We start from the raw sequence: 22,425 nt of genomic DNA on the forward strand, positions 1-22,425 counted from the left end.
AATGGTTGTCTGTCTCTATGTGTTGGCCCTGCCATGGACTGGTGACCTGTCCAGGGGGAAGGCTGCTGGGATAGGCTCCACCCCCACCACCCTCAACAGGAGAAGAGGGGGAACAGGGAGGGATGGAGGGGTGATGGACGGATGAGTGGGAACTTGTGGATCCATGTCCTCGGGAATGTTGGAGCCCAGTATCCTGAATCTCATCATCATGGTCGTTCCCAGTGCTGCCTAACACAGTTCCCTTGAACACAGAACAACTGAGCGCATGTGAACGAGTGAGTCAGTCACGGTTTGGCGCTCTGTGACTCACGTGTTGTGGGTGATCTGAGGATCATTGCAGAGTTTAACACACACTTCAGCTTTGCAACACTCACACTTTCCTCCAATTTCCACCTCTCCTTTGCGCCCGGTCGATGAAGATGTATTTTTGGCGTGTTGCTAACAAGCTGCTAACAAGAAAAGGTCCATTAAATGACAAACCCTGATAATAAACAGCCAGGAAAAAGGAGTTTGCTTCCCTGGGTGAGTCACTGGGATTCTCACAGGGATGGCTCATTATGTTGAATGAGGTCATCATTCCTCCTCAGGGGTCAGAGCGCCGCCACTCGGGGGTCTGTGAACAGACCTGCATCATTACTGCCCTTACTTCACCGTGTCGCTGTGCCGACCTCTGGCACCAATCCACCAGTCAGAACTTTCCCTCGAAAAATTCACATCATTCCCAGCAGCTGAACAAGTGTTTGCCCACATTTCCATATGGTCATACTGGTCAGACGCTACCATACCACTGGTCAGGGGCAACTTCAGTGGTTTTAACACAAATGTAGCAAGTGAAGTCAAAGCTAGCTAGCTAGCTGAATGGATGGCACCTGTGGATCTTTGAGCCTTGAAGCCAGCTGATAGAACCTGATGACTGTGTGAGAGTGCGTGAAGAAGAAGACAGCAGTTATGTAGCGCAGCTTGACTCATGGGTGCGGAGCAGATGGAGCTGAGCCTGGGTAAAGGTGGAGGCGTCCAGCGGCTTCCCGCTGCCACAGTATTAAAATGTGCTCACACTTTTGCAAAATGCAGCCTGAGTTCACGAGAAAGCAAATATGGGAAAAGGCCCAACCAAACAGAGTGGGTGTACCAACTGCTGTCTCTGCTGCAGTCAACATTGTGTTGGCCTTCATTTTCACCACAATGCTTTCTTCAATGTTAACATTTCCTTCTGGCCGAGAATTCCTCCAGACCCCATAATAACCCACAGAGACACAGCCGACATTGATACTGATGCATTTTTAAAAATCATCAAAATCTGTTGATACGAATGACGTTTTAAAACGATCCTACATCCTGAAGGAGGAGGGTGGGCTCTGGGAAGGCTGCTGGGATAGGCTCCACCCCCACCACCCTCAACAGGAGAAGAGAGGGAACATGGATGGAGGGATGGGTGGATGGAGGGATGGATGGTCTTAGGGCAGCACAAAAAAGGACCAGATCTTAACAACCATCAATTGCCGCCTCACTGTCTGACCTCCAGGACACCAGAGGTCAGTAAAGTACCAAGCACCAGACTCATGAGCAGTTTCTTCTCCTGAGTCCATTCATACTCTAAACCAGGGGTCTCAGACTGGTCCAGTAAGGGCCGCTGTGGCTGCAGGTTTTCATTCCAACCCAGCAAAAGCAACACCTGATTCTACTTAAATCAACCAAGCTGTGTCCTCACAGCTCATTTGTTGGATCAGGTGTTGCTTTTGCTGGGTTCGAATGAAAACCGGCAGCCACACCGGCCCTTACTGGACCAGTTTGGACACCCCTGCTCTAAGCTCTCGTCATGGAAACGGCGTCAGTGCCCCCCCCTCGTGCTGGTAACCCTGTGGCCTGGGCAGATGGAAGGTACGAGCTGTGCAATAACTTTTTAAAGAACATTTAGGTTTCAGGACTTTATTGTCTGCCCTGAGTTGAGTGTGCAATTTCTTCATGATGTGCTTTTAAAAAACAAACCAACAAGCATGGTTATGTATTTTTAACCTTCATGCACCAAGCAGGAGTGGCTCTCATGAACTTCCTTGTATTTGCACAATCAAACATCTGCAAAGGCCTCCTGTTCAAGTAGAGAGCAGTGTGTGTACGTACCTTGTTACGCCGTAATATTCACTTGAGCTGTTTGTTGTTGTTGTTGTTGTTGTCGGGGAGGCTCCCACTATTTTGTGTAACGAGAGTGCACTTCTGCAGCAGGAGGGACATACTTCAAGGAACAAATGCATCTGCTGCAGCCCACCTTCAGTCACCTGTTTGAAGCCTTCCAGTCTGGATTCAGGGACACCATAGCACTGAACCAGCACTGGTCAGAGTCTCTACTGATCTTCTTACAGCTTCAGACAGAGGTCTCGTCTCTGTCCTTTTGGACCTCAGTGCTGCATTTGACACCATCGACCACAGCATCCTGCTACAGAGACTAGACCATGACATTGGGATTAAAGGAACTGCCCTAAAATGGTTTAAGTCCTACTTATCTGACAGGTTTCAGTTTGTTCATGTTAATAATGACCATTCAGAGTACAGCAGAGTCACATATGGTGGACCACAGGGTTCAGTTTTAGGACCGATTCTCTTCACTCTTTCCATGCTCCCATTAGGTGACATAATCCGGAAGCACTCGATCAACTTCCACTGTTATGAGGATGACACACAACTTTACTGGTCGATGGAGCCAGACGACACAAGCCAGTTTACTAATCTGCTAGACTGCCTGAAAGACATTAAATCCTGGATGTCTTCTAACTTCTTACTGCTAAATTCAGATCAAACTGAGGTCATCATGTTTGGACCTAAACACCACAGGGACACACTCTTGAATCGGATCTCTACTCTAGATGGCATCACCCTGACCCAGAGGACAACTGCAAGGAACCTTGGGGTCATTTTTGACCAGGACCTTTCCTTCAGCTCCCACATAAATCATGTGACCAGGACCGCCTTCTTCCATCTGCGAAGTATCGCTAAGATTAGGAACATCCTTTCCCAGAGTGATGCTGACAAACTGGTGCATGCATTTATCACTTCTCGGCTGGACTACTGCAACTCTCTCCTGTCAGGATGTCCTAAATACTCTCTAAAGAGTCTCCAGCTGGTCCAGAACGCTGCAGCGAGGGTTTTGACGGGAGTTAAGAAGAGAGAACACATCTCTCCCACTTTAGCTTCTCTCCACTGGCTTCCTGTAGGATCTAGAATCGACTTCAAAGTCCTTCTGCTAACTTATAAGGCTCTCAATGATGAAGCTCCATCCTATTTGAAAGAGCTCATTAGTCCCTACTGTCCCACCAGAGCACTCCGCTCCCAGAATGCAGGTCTGTTAGTGACTCCCAGTATCAATAAAAACAGACTGGGAGGTAGAGCCTTCAGGTACCGGTTCCTTTACTGTGGAACCAGCATCTCTCCATGGGTCAGAGAGGCAGACACTTTAACTACGTTTAAGTCCAGGCTTAAGACCTTCCTTTATGACAGAGCCTTCAGTCAGGACTGGTTCAGGTAGCTCTGAACCATTGATAGCTATGCTGCTACAGGCTTAGACTGCTGGGGGACACATCAGGTTACATGGAGCCCTTCCCTCCTCTCCTCTCCTCCCCTCCTCTCCTCCTCTCCTCCCTGCACATTTTTGGAACTGTCATCACCACTACTTGTTGCACTTTGTAGTTTGGCCTTGGTGTCTCGCAGTCTCTCTGTGTTTCCACAGATCCACCAGAGCTCCAACCGCCGCCTGCATCGCCCCCCCCCCCTTATTCCCTACTGTTACACCGGCCTGCGCTCCCCTTCCATGAACCAGTCTGCCATCCAGTCCCCCATCAAGCTGGCTTGCTCTCCCTGCCTCCCCTCCCATGAACCAGTCTACCATCCAGTCCCCCATCAAGCTGCCCTGCTCTCCCTGCCTCTCCTTCCATGAACCAGTCTACCATCCAGTCCCCCATCAAGCTGGCTTGCTCTCCCTGCCTCCCCTTCCATGAACCAGTCTACCATCCAGTCCCCCATCAAGCTGGCTTGCTCTCCCTGCCTCCCCTTCCATGAACCAGTCTACCATCCAGTCCCCCATCAAGCTGGCTTGCTCTCCCTGCCTCCCCTCCCATGAACCAGTCTACCATCCAGTCCCCCATCAAGCTGGCTTGCTCTCCCTGCCTCCCCTTCCATGAACCAGTCTACCATCCAGTCCCCCATCAAGCTGGCTTGCTCTCCCTGCCTCCCCTTCCAGAAGCTTCCTTCTTCAGCTGTTCTTAACATTTCCATGTTTCCTCCATTCTGTGTTATAAACTGTTTTCTTGTCTGTACCAACATCTCCTGCACGTCTGTCCCTCCTGGTGAGGGATCCTCCTCCCCTCCTCACCCTGAGGTTTCTCCCATTTTTCCCTGTTCAAGGTTTTCTATGGAGTTTCTCCTCAGTCGATGTGAGGCTCTGAGGGCAGAGGATGTTGTTATGATGCCATGAAGCCTGGAGACAAACTGGTGGGGAAAACAGGCTATACAAATAAAATTGCCTTGCCTTGCCTGTTCAGAGCCAAACAGCGACGTGGACGGCCAGCGCTTCACTCCGACGTCCCCCTGGACGAGAGACGCAGTCGCGTCAGTGCTGCTTGAAATTTGATCCTGCACTGCTGTCACTTTGTAGGGTGAAGTGTGAGGCTACAGCTCTGAGGTCAAGTCGCTGTCTCGTTGCTGGTCCGAGTCTCACCTGCCCCCGGTGACTGTTGTAACTGTCCTTGAGCAAGACTCCTGCTGAGTAGGTTGGCTCCTAGCATGGAGGCTTCCTCTGTCACAGTGAATGAGACACCCTAAAGGGCTTCAAGTGCCTCCACGCTGGAAAGGCACGAGGTCACAATGAGTCCATTTACCTTCGGGGTGCCCCCCTGAGCCTGGGGAACTCTGATGTCCTCCAGTGACAGTGGTGGTTGATCCACGCTGGCACACAAAGAGCTCCAGCTGAAGGGCACATGACGGTTAAGAAAGGTGGTGCGCTTCACTAGAACAGTTCCCACAGAAAAGGTGGATGATACGGCAGTGGAGGTTTGAAGGACCGCACGGCTGCAGTCAGGCAGACTCAGAACAGAGGACCGCTCTTCACACAATGTGACAAAAGAATAATGACGAATCTGCAAACACTCTCTGGTCGAGTCCATTCACATCGTCATGAAAGCAAATGACGTCAAGAGTCATCGTCTCTCTTTAAAACGGAACGACATCGCCGTGATTCCTGAGGTTGTTGAGTTGTACGCTGCGATGGATGAGAAGAGCCTGCAGCTGAAGGAGGCAAGACCGTTCAAGTCACTTCTGTCTATGTCGACTTCACTTATCAAGAAATTAGGGTATGTTTTCTATCAATAAAAAAATGACATAATCGACCCACGGTTTCGGAGCAGTGGGGGGTTCCCTCCACAAACACATTTAATGAAGCGAATCACGTCCCGAGAAGGAAACTCTTCCTGTTTATCATGTTGATATGCAGGTGCGTGTACAAACAGTCTGCTTGGTTTGGAATAATGAGGAAAATATGACAAACATCATTCACAAAAAAAGTACTGAATTTTATTGACATACGAAGCTTTTTAATGCAGCATTTGGAGACTGAAGATACAGGGTACATTAAACCCTCGTCAGCTCGCATCTTTATCTTTGTGCTGTCACAGGAAATGTTTCTTGAGTTCGTATTCAAATCATTCAGTTTGTGCTGATCAACGAAGTGAGAACTGTTCCACCAAATGAACATTTTTTGCTGAGGATTTGTGTTGAAATGACTGCTTCACGTGTGGCATCCCAGCGATTAAAGGTTCTCCTTCACACCACATCGAGATCTTTTTCAAGAAACGCTAACAAGCAAATTTGACTTTTGCCTTTGAGATTATTTCACTCACAAGCAAAAAATGAATTCAGTTCTGTCGACAGGAAATACAAAATGATACATGAAGTTTCAGTCATGAAATCTAATAATGAGAAGATGACATTTGAATTATTTCAGTTCATATCTCATGATCAAGCGTCGCTCCTCCTGCTGTTAGCCTAAGGGAGGCTCCCACGGCTCTTGTCATTAAACTCAAGTCTAACTTTGGCTTCACTGTCTGAAACATCAAGACAACCAGTTTTAGAGACAAGTGACATTTTTAGAACAAGGCCTTTCTTGTCAGAAATCATGGTTAGGTCACAATAGCAGGAGGGAAATGGTATGTGGTCATCACTTGAAAACACGCTGACAGAAAAGCAGGCGGGAGACGGCGTGACGATGGAACATCCTGACGTGACCGGTGAGAGGCTGACGGCGTTCCTCCTCCTCCTCCCGTGTAAACTCACAACCAGCTGCCATTGGCCGCGTGTAGATGCGTCTCCACGGAGTAAAGAGCCTCAAGAGTCTTTCAGAGACATTTGGCATCAAGTTGGTCGTGAACCTCCAGCCAGACGTCGTGTTTCTCCTGGACCTCCTGCTCCAAGGGGGGTCATCCCCCAAAGACCTGACACAGACTTGGACTTGAGCTTTGGGATTTATGAACCTTCTTGAGCTGAATTTCATTCCCTCCTGTCACGGTGGGCGTGGCCACAGAGAGACTACAGCAATGATACCACGGCAACCATGTCGGCTTGCTACAAGCTTTGTGGGACGTTGACTTGATTGGATCGGTGTTTGCTGGGCGGTTTCCCGGACTGGTGCTGCCAGGGCAAGCAGGGCTCATCCACCCTCCTGTGACACCACCTGCCAGGGAACTTCAAAAGTTGGACTTGCAAGGTTGGTCTCTCTCATCAACTAACAGTCACCAACAGCAGCACACCTAAAGAGTCACTGAGAGCACGCGCTGTGACCTGCACCTCCCCCAACTCGTTTGATGCTGACGCCTCCTCCCTGGTCCAGGCCCCAGCAGCCGTTCGACCCTCCCACCCCTCATTGAGACAGATCAAGTGCCGCGCTCCAGTGTGGCTCCAGCCGCAGCGACCATCAGTGTGTGTCTGTGTGTCAGTCCAGTGTTGCGTGCAGCTGTGTGCTCCTCTTGAGAGTGGAGGTGCGTCTGTCCTGAATGACGTGATGAGCCTTCTAGAAACCTCTGAATGTGTCACGTGTTCCTGGCACCTTAGGAATGACGAGTCTCTTCTCATCAGCGCTGCTGGGAATCCTCCTCAGAATTCAGGGCCTGAGGCTTCTTTGAGTTGAAGGCATCTACACAATCTTGTATGGATGACAAAATCACTTAAACCTGTCCTGTGGAGCCGAAGTCATGAGATGACACCGTGTCCCACCTTGGACATGCAGTACTTCTACTTCTTCCCATGCAGCTCATGGAGGAAGTGAGTCCATCTGGGTGATTTGATGTGCTCTCCTAAATATCCACCCAGCATGGAGCCTCAGGCAGCACGAGGACCAACCGTCCATCCCACCATCTCTGCGCTTCAGGTCAACGACTTAGAAACCAGATCAAGATTTTCTTCATTTTACTGGGTTGAAGACCCTCGGTGTTCCTGGCTCCTGCCGTCTACTGGCTCGGTCCTGGAACTTCAACCTCTTGGCAAACCAGGGTGATTTTTAGTTCCCCTGTATCTTTAATTTGTGACCTTCGGCGACTGCATGTCCAACGTTTCTCTTTTAGACATTTTGTTTTCTGTCTAGGACAGTTGATTTTTTCTGTTTCAAGTTTTTTTATGAATGTATTTAATTTTAGATTTTCACAAATTCCCGGATGCACTGCTGCTGTATTTTTTGGTGTATTACTTGTCTTGTCTACTCAAAAGTCCTGCCCTCGTGTTGTATCTTCTTGGAATTCCTTTGTCTTGCTCAGCCACTCGTGTTTTTCTATGTCTCATTTGCTTTTTTCACTTTTATTTTAGTTCCGTGAGTTTTTCAGTCATCAGATAGTTTCTTGACGCCTGTCTTCTCTCTTGCCATAAGTTTTATTCCTTGTTTTTTTCTTTTGTTTTTCTACATAAAACCGCAGACACGATCCTGCCGACCTCTGCGCTCGGGTCCGCCTGCCTCCATCAAACAGGGCACTGGCAGGCTGATGGAGCGGTGCTCCCTGCAGAGCTGTGCAAGCTGCCACAGACAGAAGAGCAGCAGTCCATCAGGCTATTGAAGGCAAAAGCGGGAGTCTCCCAGAACGTCCCTCACTACAAGGAAGTGGAGCTCCATGACTGACATCGTGCTGTCAGTGACGGGGATCAGCTATGTGGCATTCCGGTATGTTCCAGCTCATTTCTGCGTTGTGGACATTTAATGGCCCGAGTTCATCTTTCCAGGTTCTCTTCCCTTTTTCTGCTCTGCACAAATCCCACATCTTCTGCTGGAAACGGCAGAGCCAGCGAGGCTCGTTCAAACACTCCACAGAGGACAGGAAGTCCTGAAAGGGTTTCAAACGGGGAGAGTCTCTGCTCCTCAAACTGAACTCAGCTTTTATAAACCCAGCAAGTAACATTACTGGTGTGCTCATGAGAGCTGGTCAAAAAAGCACAACATAAAAGGACAAAGTGGAACGAAAGCCATTTTTTATCAGCAGGAACTGTTGCAAGGTGCTTGTTTCCTCATCAGCCAGACATCAGAATCCACATCCTGCTGGCAGCACAACAGTTCGTTGATTGGTTTCTTAGAGACTTCCCATTCATGCCGTGAATGCTCCCAAATGTGTGTTTTATGTTCCCCTCTGAGCTGCAAGACCTCTCAGTTCCTTCCTTTCATGCATCAGCAGCAGCTCCAGAAACATTTCTTGAAGAACTTCTTGAACTCTGTGTTGAAGATGGTGTAGATGATGGGGTTGAGCGCACTGTTCACGTAACCCAGCCAGGTGACCGTGCTCATCAGGCCAGGCGGGATGTCGCAGGTGAAGCACAAGGCTCGCGTCGTGTGCACCACAAAGAACGGAGTCCAGCAGAACAGGAAACAACCTGAAACATGAGCAGGAGCATCAGAGTGATGACCATCCCTGAATTCCACCCACATCTGTTTCTCCCCAGTCCCACTGAGGGTGCCCTGATAAACCACTTTGAGGGACTGAAGTTTCACATGCTAGGAAATCTGGCTTTTATCAGCAAGAAATCAAGGAGGGCTGTCAATCAAACTATGACACTCACGTGAGGAAGGGTGAAGTCAGACTGCCATGTAAGATGGGAAATAATGCAGGTGAGAGTTGTAGTTATGCACTTCTTACAACTACCATTTTTTTTAAAAAATAAAATTGTTTTGAGATTCACCAGGGTGGAGTTTCCTGACTTATTTCATTCCACGGATCAAACATCGGAATATTTTCAGGCTGTGTGACCCACAGACCTTTAATTCAGACACTTAGGAGCAGCAAAGCTCTCCTGTTAGCCAAGAAGAGTGCCAGCACACGAGGGGCTTCCCTCAACACGGCTGAGGCTCGCAGGCAGCGAGCTTTCTGCTGCAGGGTTATATGAAACTGACACACTCACTCACACACTCACACTCACGCTCACTCACACACTCACGCTCACACACACTCACGCTCACACACACTCACACTCACAAACACTCACACTCACACAAACACACGCTCACACACACTTACACTCACTCACGCTCACACACACTCACACACACTCACGCTCACACACCCTCACGCTCACACACACTCACGCTCAAAAACACTCACACTCACACACACTCACGCTCACACACACTCACACTCACAAACACTCACACTCACACAAACACACGCTCACACACACTCACACTCACTCACACTCACACACACACACGCTCACACACACTCACACTCACACACACTCACGCTCACACACACTCACACTCACTCACGCTCACACACACTCACACACACTCAGGCGAACACACACACACACACACACTCACGCTCACTCACACACTCACACACACACACTCACGCTCACACACACTCACGCTCACACACACTCACACTAACACACACTCACACTCACACAAACACACGCTCACACATACTCACACTCACACACACTCACACTAACTCACACTCACAAACACTCAAACTCACACAAACACACGCTCACACACACTCACACACACTCACGCTCACACACACTCACACACACTCAGGCGAACACACACACACACACTCACGCTCACTCACACACTCACACTCACACACACTCACGCTCACACACACTCACGCTCACACACACTCACACTCACAAACACTCACACTCACACAAACACACGCTCACACAAACACACGCTCACACACACTCACACTCACTCACGCTCACACACACTCACACACACTCACGCTCACACACCCTCACGCTCACACACACTCACGCTCACAAACACTCACACTCACACACACTCACGCTCACACACACTCACGCTCACACACACTCACACTCACAAACACTCACACTCACACAAACACACGCTCACACACACTCACACTCACACACACTCACACTCACACACACTCACACTCACACACACACACGCTCACACACACTCACACACACACTCACGCTCACACACACTCACACTCACTCACGCTCACACACACTCACACACACTCAGGCGAACACACACACTCACGCTCACTCACACACTCACACTCACACACTCACGCTCACACACACTCACACTCACACACACTCACACTAACACACACTCACACTCACAAACACTCACACTCACACAAACACACGCTCACACATACTCACACTCACACACACTCACACTAACTCACACTCACAAACACTCACACAAACACACGCTCACACACACTCACACTCACACACACTCACACTCACACACACTCACACTCACACACACACACGCTCACACACACTCACACTCACACACACTCACGCTCACACACACTCACACTCACTCACGCTCACACACACTCACACACACTCAGGCGAACACACACACACACTCACGCTCACTCACACACTCACACTCACACACTCACGCTCACACACACTCACACTCACACACACTCACACTCACAAACACTCACACTCACACAAACTCACGCTCACACACACTCACACTAACACACACTCACACTCACACAAACACACGCTCACACATACTCACACTCACACACACTCACACTAACTCACACTCACAAACACTCAAACTCACACAAACACACGCTCACACACACTCACACACACTCACGCTCACACACACTCACACACACTCAGGCGAACACACACACACACACACTCACGCTCACTCACACACTCACACACACTCACGCTCACACACACTCACGCTCACACACACTCACACTCACAAACACTCACACTCACACAAACACACGCTCACACAAACACACGCTCACACACACTCACACTCACTCACGCTCACACACACTCACACACACTCACGCTCACACACCCTCACGCTCACAAACACTCACACTCACACACACTCACGCTCACACACACTCACGCTCACACACACTCACACTCACAAACACTCACACTCACACAAACACACGCTCACACACACTCACACTCACACACACTCACACTCACACACACTCACACTCACACACACACACGCTCACACACACTCACACTCACACACACTCACGCTCACACACACTCACACTCACTCACGCTCACACACACTCACACACACTCAGGCGAACACACACACTCACGCTCACTCACACACTCACACTCACACACTCACGCTCACACACACTCACACTCACACACACTCACACTAACACACACTCACACTCACAAACACTCACACTCACACAAACACACGCTCACACATACTCACACTCACACACACTCACACTAACTCACACTCACAAACACTCACACAAACACACGCTCACACACACTCACACTCACACACACTCACACTCACACACACTCACACTCACACACACACACGCTCACACACACTCACACTCACACACACTCACGCTCACACACACTCACACTCACTCACGCTCACACACACTCACACACACTCAGGCGAACACACACACACACTCACGCTCACTCACACACTCACACTCACACACTCACGCTCACACACACTCACACTCACACACACTCACACTCACAAACACTCACACTCACACAAACACACGCTCACACATACTCACACTCACACACACTCACACTAACTCACACTCACAAACACTCACACTCACACAAACACACGCTCACACACACTCACACACACTCACGCTCACACACACTCACACACACTCAGGCGAACACACACACACTCACGCTCACTCACACACTCACACTCACACACACTCACGCTCACACACACTCACGCTCACACACACTCACACTCACACAAACACACGCTCACACACACTCACACTCACACACACTCACACTCACACTCACACACACACTCAGGCGAACACACACACACACTCACGCTCACTCACACACTCACACTCACACACACTCACGCTCAGACACACTCACACTAACACACACTCACACTCACAAACACTCACACTCACACAAACACACGCTCACACACACTCACACTCACACACACTCACACTCACACACACACACGCTCACACACACTCACACTCACACACACTCACGCTCACACACACTCACACTAACACACACTCACACTCACAAACACTCACACTCACACAAACACACGCTCACACACACTCACGCTCACACACACTCACACACACTCAGGCGAACACACACACACACTCACGCTCACTCACACACTCACACACACTCACACTCACAAACACTCACACTCACACAAACACACGCTCACACACACTCACACTCACACACACTCACACTCACACACAAACACGCTCACACATACACACACTCACGCTCACTCACACACACACACTCACGCTCACACACACTCACACACACTCACGCTCACACACACTCACACTCACACACACACACGCTCAAACACACACTCACACTCACGATCACACGCACTCACACACACTCACGCTCACACACAATCACACACACTCACACACACACGCACTCACACACACACACGCACTCACACACGCACTCACACACACTCACGCACTCACACACACACACGCACTCACACACGCACTCACACACACTCATGCTCACATACACTCACGCACTCACGCTCACACACACTCACACACACTCACGCTCACACACACTCACGCACTCACACACACTCACACACACACGCACTCACATGCACACACACACACACACGCACTCACACACACTCACGCACTCACACACACTCACGCTCACACACACTCACGCACTCACACATTCACACACACTCATGCTCATATGCACTCACACACTAACACACACACGCACTCACACACACTCACACACACACACACACACACGCACTCACACACACTCACGCTCACACACACTCACACTAACACACACTCACACTCACAAACACTCACCCTCACACAAACACACGCTCACACATACTCACACTCACACACACTCACACTAACTCACACTCACAAACACTCACACTCACACAAACACACGCTCACACACACTCACACACACTCACGCTCACACACACTCACACACACTCAGGCGAACACACACACACACATACTCACGCTCACTCACACACTCACACACACTCACGCTCACACACACTCACGCTCACACACACTCACACTCACACACACTCACACACACAAACACTCACACTCACACAAACACACGCTCACACACACTCACACTCACACACACTCACACTCACACACACTCACACTCACACACACTCACGCTCACACACACACACACACTCAGGCGAACACACACACACACTCACGCTCACTCACACACTCACACTCACACACACTCACGCTCAGACACACTCACACTAACACACACTCACACTCACAAACACTCACACTCACACAAACACACGCTCACACACACTCACACTCACACACACTCACACTCACACACACACACGCTCACACACACTCACACTCACACACACTCACGCTCACACACACTCACACTAACACACACTCACACTCACAAACACTCACACTCACACAAACACACGCTCACACACACTCACGCTCACACACACTCACACACACTCAGGCGAACACACACACACACACTCACGCTCACTCACACACTGACACTCACACACACTCACGCTCACGCTCACACATACTCACACTCACACACACTCACACTCACAAACACTCACACTCACACAAACACACGCTCACACACACTCACACTCACACACACTCACACACACTCACACTCACACACAAACACGCTCACACATACACACACTCACGCTCACTCACACACACACACTCACGCTCACACACACTCACACACACTCACGCTCACACACACTCACACTCACACACACACACGCTCACACACACTCACACTCACGATCACACGCACTCACACACACTCACGCTCACACACAATCACACACACTCACGCACTCACACACACACACGCACTCACACACACACACGCACTCACACACGCACTCACACACACTCACGCACTCACACACACACACGCACTCACACACACACACGCACTCACACACGCACTCACACACACTCACGCTCACATACACTCACGCACTCACGCTCACACACACTCACACACACTCACGCTCACACACACTCACGCACTCACACACACTCACACACACACTCACATGCACACACACACACACACGCACTCACACACACTCACGCACTCACACACACTCACGCACTCACGCTCACACGCACTCACACACACTCACGCTCACACACACTCACACATTCACACACACTCATGCTCATATGCACTCACACACTAACACACACACGCACTCACACACACTCACACACACACACACACACGCACTCACACACACTCACGCACTCACACACACTCACGCTCACACGCACTCACACACACTCACTCACACACACTCACACGCACTCACATGCACTCACACACACTCACATGCACTCACACACTCACTCACACACACTCACACTCACACACACTCACACACACGCACTCACACACACTCACGCCCACTCACACACGATCACGCTCACGTGCACTCACACACACTCACACACACGCACTCACACACTCACACTCAAACACACTCACGCTCACACAGGCACTCACACACACTCACGCACTCACACACGCACTCACACACACACTCACGCTCACACGCACTCACACACACTCACGCTCACACGCACTGAAACACACTCACGCACACACACGCTCAAACACAATCACACGCACTCACACACACGCACTCACGCTCACACGCACTCACGTTCACACGCACTCACACACGCACTCACGCTCACACACACTCACGCTCACACACAATCACACACACTCACGCACTCACACACACTCACACACACACGCACTCACACACACTCCCGCTCACACGCACTCACACACACTCACGCACTCACACACACACACGCACTCACACACACTCACGCTCACACGCACTCACGCTCACACGCACTCACACACACTCACGCACTCACACACACACGCATTCACACACGCTCACGCACTCACACACACTCACGCTCACACACACTCACACACACACGCACTCACTCACACTAACACGCACGCAGTGTTTGTGAGTGCGTGAGCGTGAATGCGTGTGAGCGTGAGTGTGTGTGAGTGCGTGTTTGTGTGTGAGTGCGTGAGTGTGTGTGTGTGATTGTGTGTGAGCGTGAGTGTGTGTGAGTGCGTGTGTGTGTGAGTGTGAGAGTGCGTATGAGCGTGAGTGCGTGAGAGCGTGAGTGTGTGTGAGTGCGTGTGAGCGTGAGTGTGTGTGAGCGTGAGTGAGCGTGAGTGTGTGTGAGCGTGAGTGCGTGTGTGAGTGCGTGTGAACGTGAGTGCATGTGAGCGTGAGTGCGTGTGTGTGTGCGTGTGATTGTGTTTGAGCGTGTGTGTGCGTGAGTGTGTTTGAGTGCGTGTGAGCGTGAGTGTGTGTGAGTGCGTGTGAGCGTGAGTGTGTGTGTGAGTGCGTGTGTGAGTGCGTGAGTGTGTGTGAGTGCCTGTGTGAGCGTGAGTGTGTTTGAGTGTGAGTGTGTGAGTGCGTGTGTGTGAGTGTGTGTGAGTGCACGTGAGCGTGATCGTGTGTGAGTGGGCGTGAGTGTGTGTGAGTGCGTGTGTGTGACTGTGAGTGTGTGTGAGTGAGTGTGTGAGTGCATGTGAGTGTGTGTGAGTGCATGTGAGTGCGTGTGAGTGTGTGTGAGTGAGTGTGTGTGAGTGCGTGTGAGCGTGAGTGTGTGTGAGTGCGTGAGTGTGTGTGTGTGTGTGCGTGAGTGTGTGTGAGTGCGTGTGTGTGTTAGTGTGTGAGTGCATATGAGCATGAGTGTGTGTGAATGTGTGAGTGCGTGAGTGTGTGTGAGCGTGAGTGTGTGTCAGTGCGTGTGAGCGTGAGTGCGTGAGTGTGTGTGAGTGCGTGAGTGTGTGTGAGTGCGTGTGTGTGTGTGTGTGCATGTGAGTGCGTGTGTGTGTGAGTGTGTGTGAGTGCGTGAGTGTGTGAGCGTGAGTGTGTGTGAGTGTGTGTGAGCGTGAGTGCGTGAGTGTATGTGAGCGTGAGTGTGTGTGAGCGGGAGTGTGTGTGAGTGCGTGTGTGAGTGCGTGTGTGTGTGTGAGTGCGTGAGTGTGTGTGATTGTGTGTGAGCGTGAGTGTGTGTGAGTGCGTGTGATCGTGAGTGTGTGTGAGTGCGTGTGAGCGTGAGTGCGTGTGTGTGAGTGCGTGTGAGCGTGAGTGCGTGTGTGTGAGTGCGTGTGATTGTGTGTGAGCGTGTGTGAGCGTGAGTGTGTGTGAGCGTGAGTGTGTGTGAGTGCGTGTGTGTGTGTGAGTGCGTGAGTGTGTGTGTGTGTCATTGTGTGTGAGCGTGAGTGTGTGTGAGTGCGTAAGTGAGCGTGAGTGTGCGTGAGTGCGTGTGTGTGTGAGTGCGTGAGTGTGTGTGAGTGCGTGTGAGCGTGAGTGCGTGTGAGCGTGAGTGTGTGAGAGTACGTGTGTGTGTGTGAGTGCGTGAGTGTGTGTGATTGTGTGTGAGTGAGTGTGTGTGTGAGTGCGTGTGTGAGTGCGTGAGTGTGTGTGAGTGTGCGTGAGTGTGTGTGATTGTGTGTGAGTGTGTGTGAGTGCCTGTGAGTGTGAGTGTGTGTGTGAGTGTGTGTGTGAGTGCGTGAGTGTGTATGAGTTCGTGAGTGTGTGTGAGTGCGTATGAGCGTAAGTGTGTGTGAGTGTGTGTGAGTGCGTGTGACTGCTTGAGTGCGTGTGTGTGTGTGTGTGTGTGTGCGTGAGTGTGTGTGAGTGCGTGTGTCTGTGAGTGTGTGAGTGCGTATGAGCATGAGTGTGTGTGAGTGTGTGAGTGCGTGAGGGTGTGTGAGCGGGAGTGTGTGTGAGTGCGTTTGAGCGTGAGTGTGTGTGAGTGCGTGAGTGTGTGTGATTGTGTGTCAGCGTGAGTGTCTGTGAGTGCGTTTGAGCGTGAGTGTGTGTGAGTGCGAGTGTGTGTGAGTACGTGTGTGTGTGAGTGCGTGAGTGTGCGTGAGTGTGTGTGATTGTGTGTGAGTGCGTGTGAGTGCGAGTGAGCATGAGTATGTGTGAGTGCGTGTGAGCGTGGGTGCGTGTGAGCGTGAGTGTGTGTGTGAGTGCGTGTGAGTGCGTGAGTGTGTGTGAGTGCGTGTGTGTGTGTGCGTGAGTGCGTGTGTGTGAGTGCGTGAATGTGTCTGATTGTGTGTGAGCGTGAGTGTGTGTGAGTGTGTGAGTGTGTGTGAGTGCGTGTGAGCGTGAGTGTGTGTGAGTGTGCGTGAGTGTGTGTGAGTGTGCGTGAGTGTGTGTGAGTGCGTGTGAGCGTGAGTGTGTGTGTGAGTGCGTGTGTATGTGTGAGTTCGTGAGTGTGTGTGAGTGCGTATGAGCGTGAGTGCGTGTGAGCGTGAGTGTGTGTGAGTGCGTGTGTGTGTGAGTGCGTGAGTGTGTGTGTTATTGTGTGTGAGCGTGAGTGTGTGTGAGTGCGTGTGAGTGCGTGAGTGTGTGTGAGTGCGTGAGTGTGTGTGTCATTGTGTGTGAGCGTGAGTGTGTGTGAGCGTGAGTGCGTGTGAGTGCGAGTGAGCATGAGTATGTGTGAGTGCGTGTGAGCGTGGGTGCGTGTGAGCGTGAGTGTGTGTGAGTGCGTGTGAGTGCGTGAGTGTGTGTGAGTGCGTGTGTGTGTGTGCGTGAGTGCGTGTGTGTGAGTGCGTGAATGTGTCTGATTGTGTGTGAGCGTGAGTGTGTGTGAGTGTGTGTGTGTGTGAGTGTGTGTGAGTGCGTGTGAGCGTGAGTGTGTGTGAGTGTGCGTGAGTGTGTGTGAGTGTGCGTGAGTGTGTGTGAGTGCGTGTGAGCGTGAGTGTGTGTGTGAGTGCGTGTGTATGTGTGAGTTCGTGAGTGTGTGTGAGTGTGTGTGAGTGCGTATGAGCGTGACTGCGTGTGAGCGTGAGTGTGTGTGAGTGCGTGTGTGTGTGAGTGCGTGAGTGTGTGTGTTATTGTGTGTGAGCGTGAGTGTGTGTGAGTGCGTGTGAGTGCGTGAGTGTGTGTGAGTGCGTGAGTGTGTGTGTCATTGTGTGTGAGCGTGAGTGTGTGTGAGCGTGAGTGTGCGTGAGTGCGTGTGTGTGTGTGAGTGTGTGTGAGTGCGTGTGAGCGTGAGTGTGTGTGAGCGTGAGTGTGTGAGAGTACGTGTGTGTGTGTGAGTGCGTGAGTGTGTGTGATTGTGTGTGAGTGTGTGTGAGTGAGTGTGTGTGTGAGTGCGTGTGTGAGTGCGTGAGTGTGTGTGAGTGTGTGTGATTGTGTGTGAGTGTGTGTGAGTGCCTGTGAGTGTGAGTGTGTGTGTGAGTGTGTGTGTGAGTGCGTGAGTGTGTATGAGTGCGTGAGTGTGTGTGAGTGCGTATGAGCGTAAGTGTGTGTGAGTGTGTGTGAGTGCGTGTGACTGCTTGAGTGCGTGTGTGTGTGTGTGTGTGCGTGAGTGTGTGTGAGTGCGTGTGTCTGTGAGTGTGTGAGTGCATATGAGCATGAGTGTGTGTGAGTGTGTGAGTGCGTGAGTGTGTGTGAGCGGGAGTGTGTGTGAGTGCGTTTGAGCGTGAGTGTGTGTGAGTGCGTGAGTGTGTGTGATTGTGTGTCAGCGTGAGTATGTGTGAGTGCGTTTGAGCGTGAGTGTGTGTGAGTACGTGTGTGTGTGAGTGCGTGAGTGTGTGTGAGTGTGCGTGAGTGTGTGTGATTGTGTGTGAGTGCGTGTGAGTGCGAGTGAGCATGAGTATGTGTGAGTGCGTGTGAGCGTGGGTGCGTGTGAGCTTAAGTGTGTGTGAGTGCGTGTGAGTGCGTGAGTGTGTGTGAGTGCGTGTGTGTGCGTGAGTGCGTGTGTGTGAGTGCGTGAATGTGTCTGATTGTGTGTGAGCGTGAGTGTGTGTGAGTGTGTGTGTGTGTGAGTGTGTGTGAGTGCGTGTGACCGTGAGTGTGTGTGAGTGTGCGTGAGTGTGTGAGTGTGCGTGAGTGTGTGTGAGTGCGTGTGAGCGTGAGTGTGTGTGTGAGTGCGTGTGTATGTGTGAGTTCGTGAGTGTGTGTGAGTGCGTATGAGCGTGAGTGCGTGTGAGCGTGAGTGTGTGTGAGTGCGTGCGTGTGTGAGTGCGTGAGTGTGTGTGTTATTGTGTGTGAGCGTGAGTGTGTGTGAGTGCGTGTGAGTGCGTGAGTGTGTGTGAGTGCGTGTGAGCGTGAGTGTGTGAGTGCGTGTGAGTGCGTGAGTGTGTGTGAGTGTGTGTGAGTGCGTGTGAGCGTGAGTGTGTGTGAGTGCGTGTGCGAGCGTGAGTGTGTGTGAGTGCGTGTGTGTGTGAGTGCGTGAGTGTGTGTGTGTGATTGTGTGTGAGCGTGAGTGTGTGTGAGTGCGTGAGTGTGTGTGTGTGATTGTGTGTGAGCGTGAGTGTGTGTGAGTGCGTGTGAGTGCGTGTGTGTGTGAGTGCGTGTGAGCGTGAGTGTGTGTGAATGCGTGTGAGTGCGTGAGTGTGTGTGAGTGCGTGTGTGTGTGTGAGTGTGTGTGAGTGCGTGTGTGTGTGAGTGCGTGTGAGCGTGAGTGTGTGTGAGTGCGTGTGTGAGCGTGAGTGTGTGTGAGTGCGTGTGTGTGTGTGAGTGAGTGAGTGTGTGTGAGTGTGTGTGAGTGCGTGTGAGCGTGAGTGCGTGTGAGCGTGAGTGTGTGTGAGTGCGTGTGTGTGAGTGCGTGAGTGTTTGTGTGATTGTGTGTGAGTGCGTGTGAGTGTGTGTGTGAGGGCGTGTGTGAGTGCGTGAGTGTGCGTGAGTGTGTGTGATTGTGTGAGTGTGTGTGAGTGCGTATGAGCGTAAGTGTGTGTGAGTGTGTGTGAGTGCGTGTGACTGCGTGAGTGCGTGTGTGTGTGTGTGCGTGAGTGTGTGTGAGTGCGTGTGTGTGTGAGTGTGTGAGTGCGTATGAGCATGAGTGTGTGTGAGTGTGTGAGTGAGTGAGTGTGTGTGAGCGGGAGTGTGTGTGAGTGCGTTTGAGCGTGAGTGTGTGTGAGTGCGTGAGTGTGTGTGATTGTGTGTCAGCGTGAGTGTGTGTGACTGCGTTTGAGCGTGAGTGTGTGTGAGTGCGTGTGAGCGTGAGTGCGTGTGAGCGTGAGTGCGTGTGAGCGTGAGTGTGTGTGAGTGCGTGTGTGTGAGTGCGTGAGTGTGTGTGTGTGATTGTGTGTGAGTGCGTGTGAGTGTGTGTGTGAGGGCGTGTGTGAGTGCGTGAGTGTGTGTGAGTGTGCGTGAGTGTGTGTGATTGTGTGAGTGTGTGTGAGTGCGGATGAGCGTAAGTGTGTGTGAGTGTGTGTGAGTGCGTGTGACTGCGTGAGTGCGTGTGTGTGTGTGTGCGTGAGTGTGTGTGAGTGCGTGTGTGTGTGAGTGTGTGATTGCGTATGAGCATGAGTGTGTGTGAGTGTGTGAGTGAGTGAGTGTGTGTGAGCGGGAGTGTGTGTGAGTGCGTTTGAGCGTTAGTGTGTGTGAGTGCGTGAGTGTGTGTGATTGTGTGTCAGCGTGAGTGTGTGTGACTGCGTTTGAGCGTGAGTGTGTGTGAGTGCGTGTGAGCGTGAGTGTGTGTGAGTACTTGTGTGTGTGTGAGTGCGTGAGTGTGTGTGAGTGTGCGTGAGTGTGTGTGATTGTGTGTGAGTGCGTGTGAGCATGAGTGTGTGTGTGACTGCGTGTGTGAGTGCGTGAGTGTGTGTGAGTGCGTGAGTGTGTGTGAGCGCGTGTGAGCGTGAGTGCGTGTGTGTGAGTGCGTGTGATTGTGTGTGAGCGTGAGTGTGTGTGAGTGCGTGTGTGTGTGTGAGTGCGTGAGTGTGTGTGTGTCATTGTGTGTGAGCGTGAGTGTGTGAGTGCGTGTGTGAGCGTGAGTGCGTGTGAGCGTGAGTGTGTGAGAGTGCGTGTGTGTGTGTGAGTGCGTGAGTGTGCGTGAGTGTGTGTGAGTGCGTGTGAGCGTGAGTGCGTGTGAGCGTGAGTGTGTGAGAGTACGTGTGTGTGTGTGAGTGCGTGAGTGTGTGTGATTGTGTGAGTGTGTGTGAGTGCGTGTGAGTGTGTGTGTGTGAGTGCGTGTGTGAGTGCGTGAGTGTGTGTGAGTGTGCGTGAGTGTGTGTGATTGTGTGTGAGTGTGTGTGAGTGCCTGTGAGTGTGAGTGTGTGTGTGAGTGCGTGTGTGAGTGCGTGAGTGTGTGTGAGTGCGTGAGTGTGTGTGAGTGCGTATGAGCGTAAGTGTGTGTGTGTGTGTGAGTGCGTGTGACTGCTTGAGTGCGTGTGTGTGTGTGTGCGTGAGTGTGTGTGAGTGCGTGTGTGTGTGAGTGTGTGAGTGCGTATGAGCATGAGTGTGCGTGAGTGTGTGTGAGTGCGTGTGAGCGTGAGTGTGTGTGTGACTGCGTGTGTGAGTGAGTGAGTGTGTGTGAGTGCCTGAGTGTGTGTGAGTGCGTGTGAGCGTGGGTGCGTGTGAGCGTGAGTGTGTGTGAGTGCGTGTGAGTGCGTGAGTGTGTGTGAGTGCGTGTGATTGTGTGTGCGTGAGTGCGTGTGTGTGTGTGAGTGCGTGAATGTGCGTGAGTGCGTGTGAGCGTGAGTGAGTGTGAATGTGTGTGAGCGTGTGTGAGCGTGAGTGTGTGAGCGTGAGTGTGTGTGAGTGCGTGTGTGTGTGTGAGTGCGTGAGTGTGTGTGTGATTGTGTGTGAGTGCGTGTGTGTGTGAGTGCGTGTGTGTGTGAGTGCGTGTGTGTGTGAGTGTGTGAGTGCGTGTGAGCGTGAGTGTGTGTGAGTGCGTGTGTGTGTGTGTGTGAGTGTGCGTGAGTGCGTGTGAGCGTGAGTGTGTGAGAGTACGTTTGTGTGTGTGAGTGCGTGAGTGTGTGTGATTGTGTGTGAGTGTGTGTGAGTGCGTG

The 22,425-nt window shown here is 51.4% G+C and overlaps 1 protein-coding gene across 1 annotated transcript in view; it reads right to left on the minus strand.

Moving 5' to 3' along the window:
* Nucleotides 1-5,623: 5,623 nt before the first annotated feature.
* drd4b (dopamine receptor D4b) overlaps nucleotides 5,624-22,425 on the minus strand; it is a 38,056-nt gene continuing 21,254 nt past the window's right edge. Inside the window, exon 4 of the mRNA XM_086224110.1 lies at nucleotides 5,624-8,886. Within this exon, the coding sequence (XP_086080236.1) occupies nucleotides 8,684-8,886 (203 nt within the window). The 3' untranslated portion in view covers nucleotides 5,624-8,683. The remainder of the gene's footprint in view (nucleotides 8,887-22,425) is intronic.

Source organism: Aulostomus chinensis, chromosome 2 (assembly GCF_037954235.1).
Source record: "Aulostomus chinensis isolate RoL2024-O1b breed Wild chromosome 2, RoL_Achi_v1.0, whole genome shotgun sequence".
Taxonomy (NCBI): Eukaryota; Metazoa; Chordata; class Actinopteri; order Syngnathiformes; family Aulostomidae; genus Aulostomus; species Aulostomus chinensis.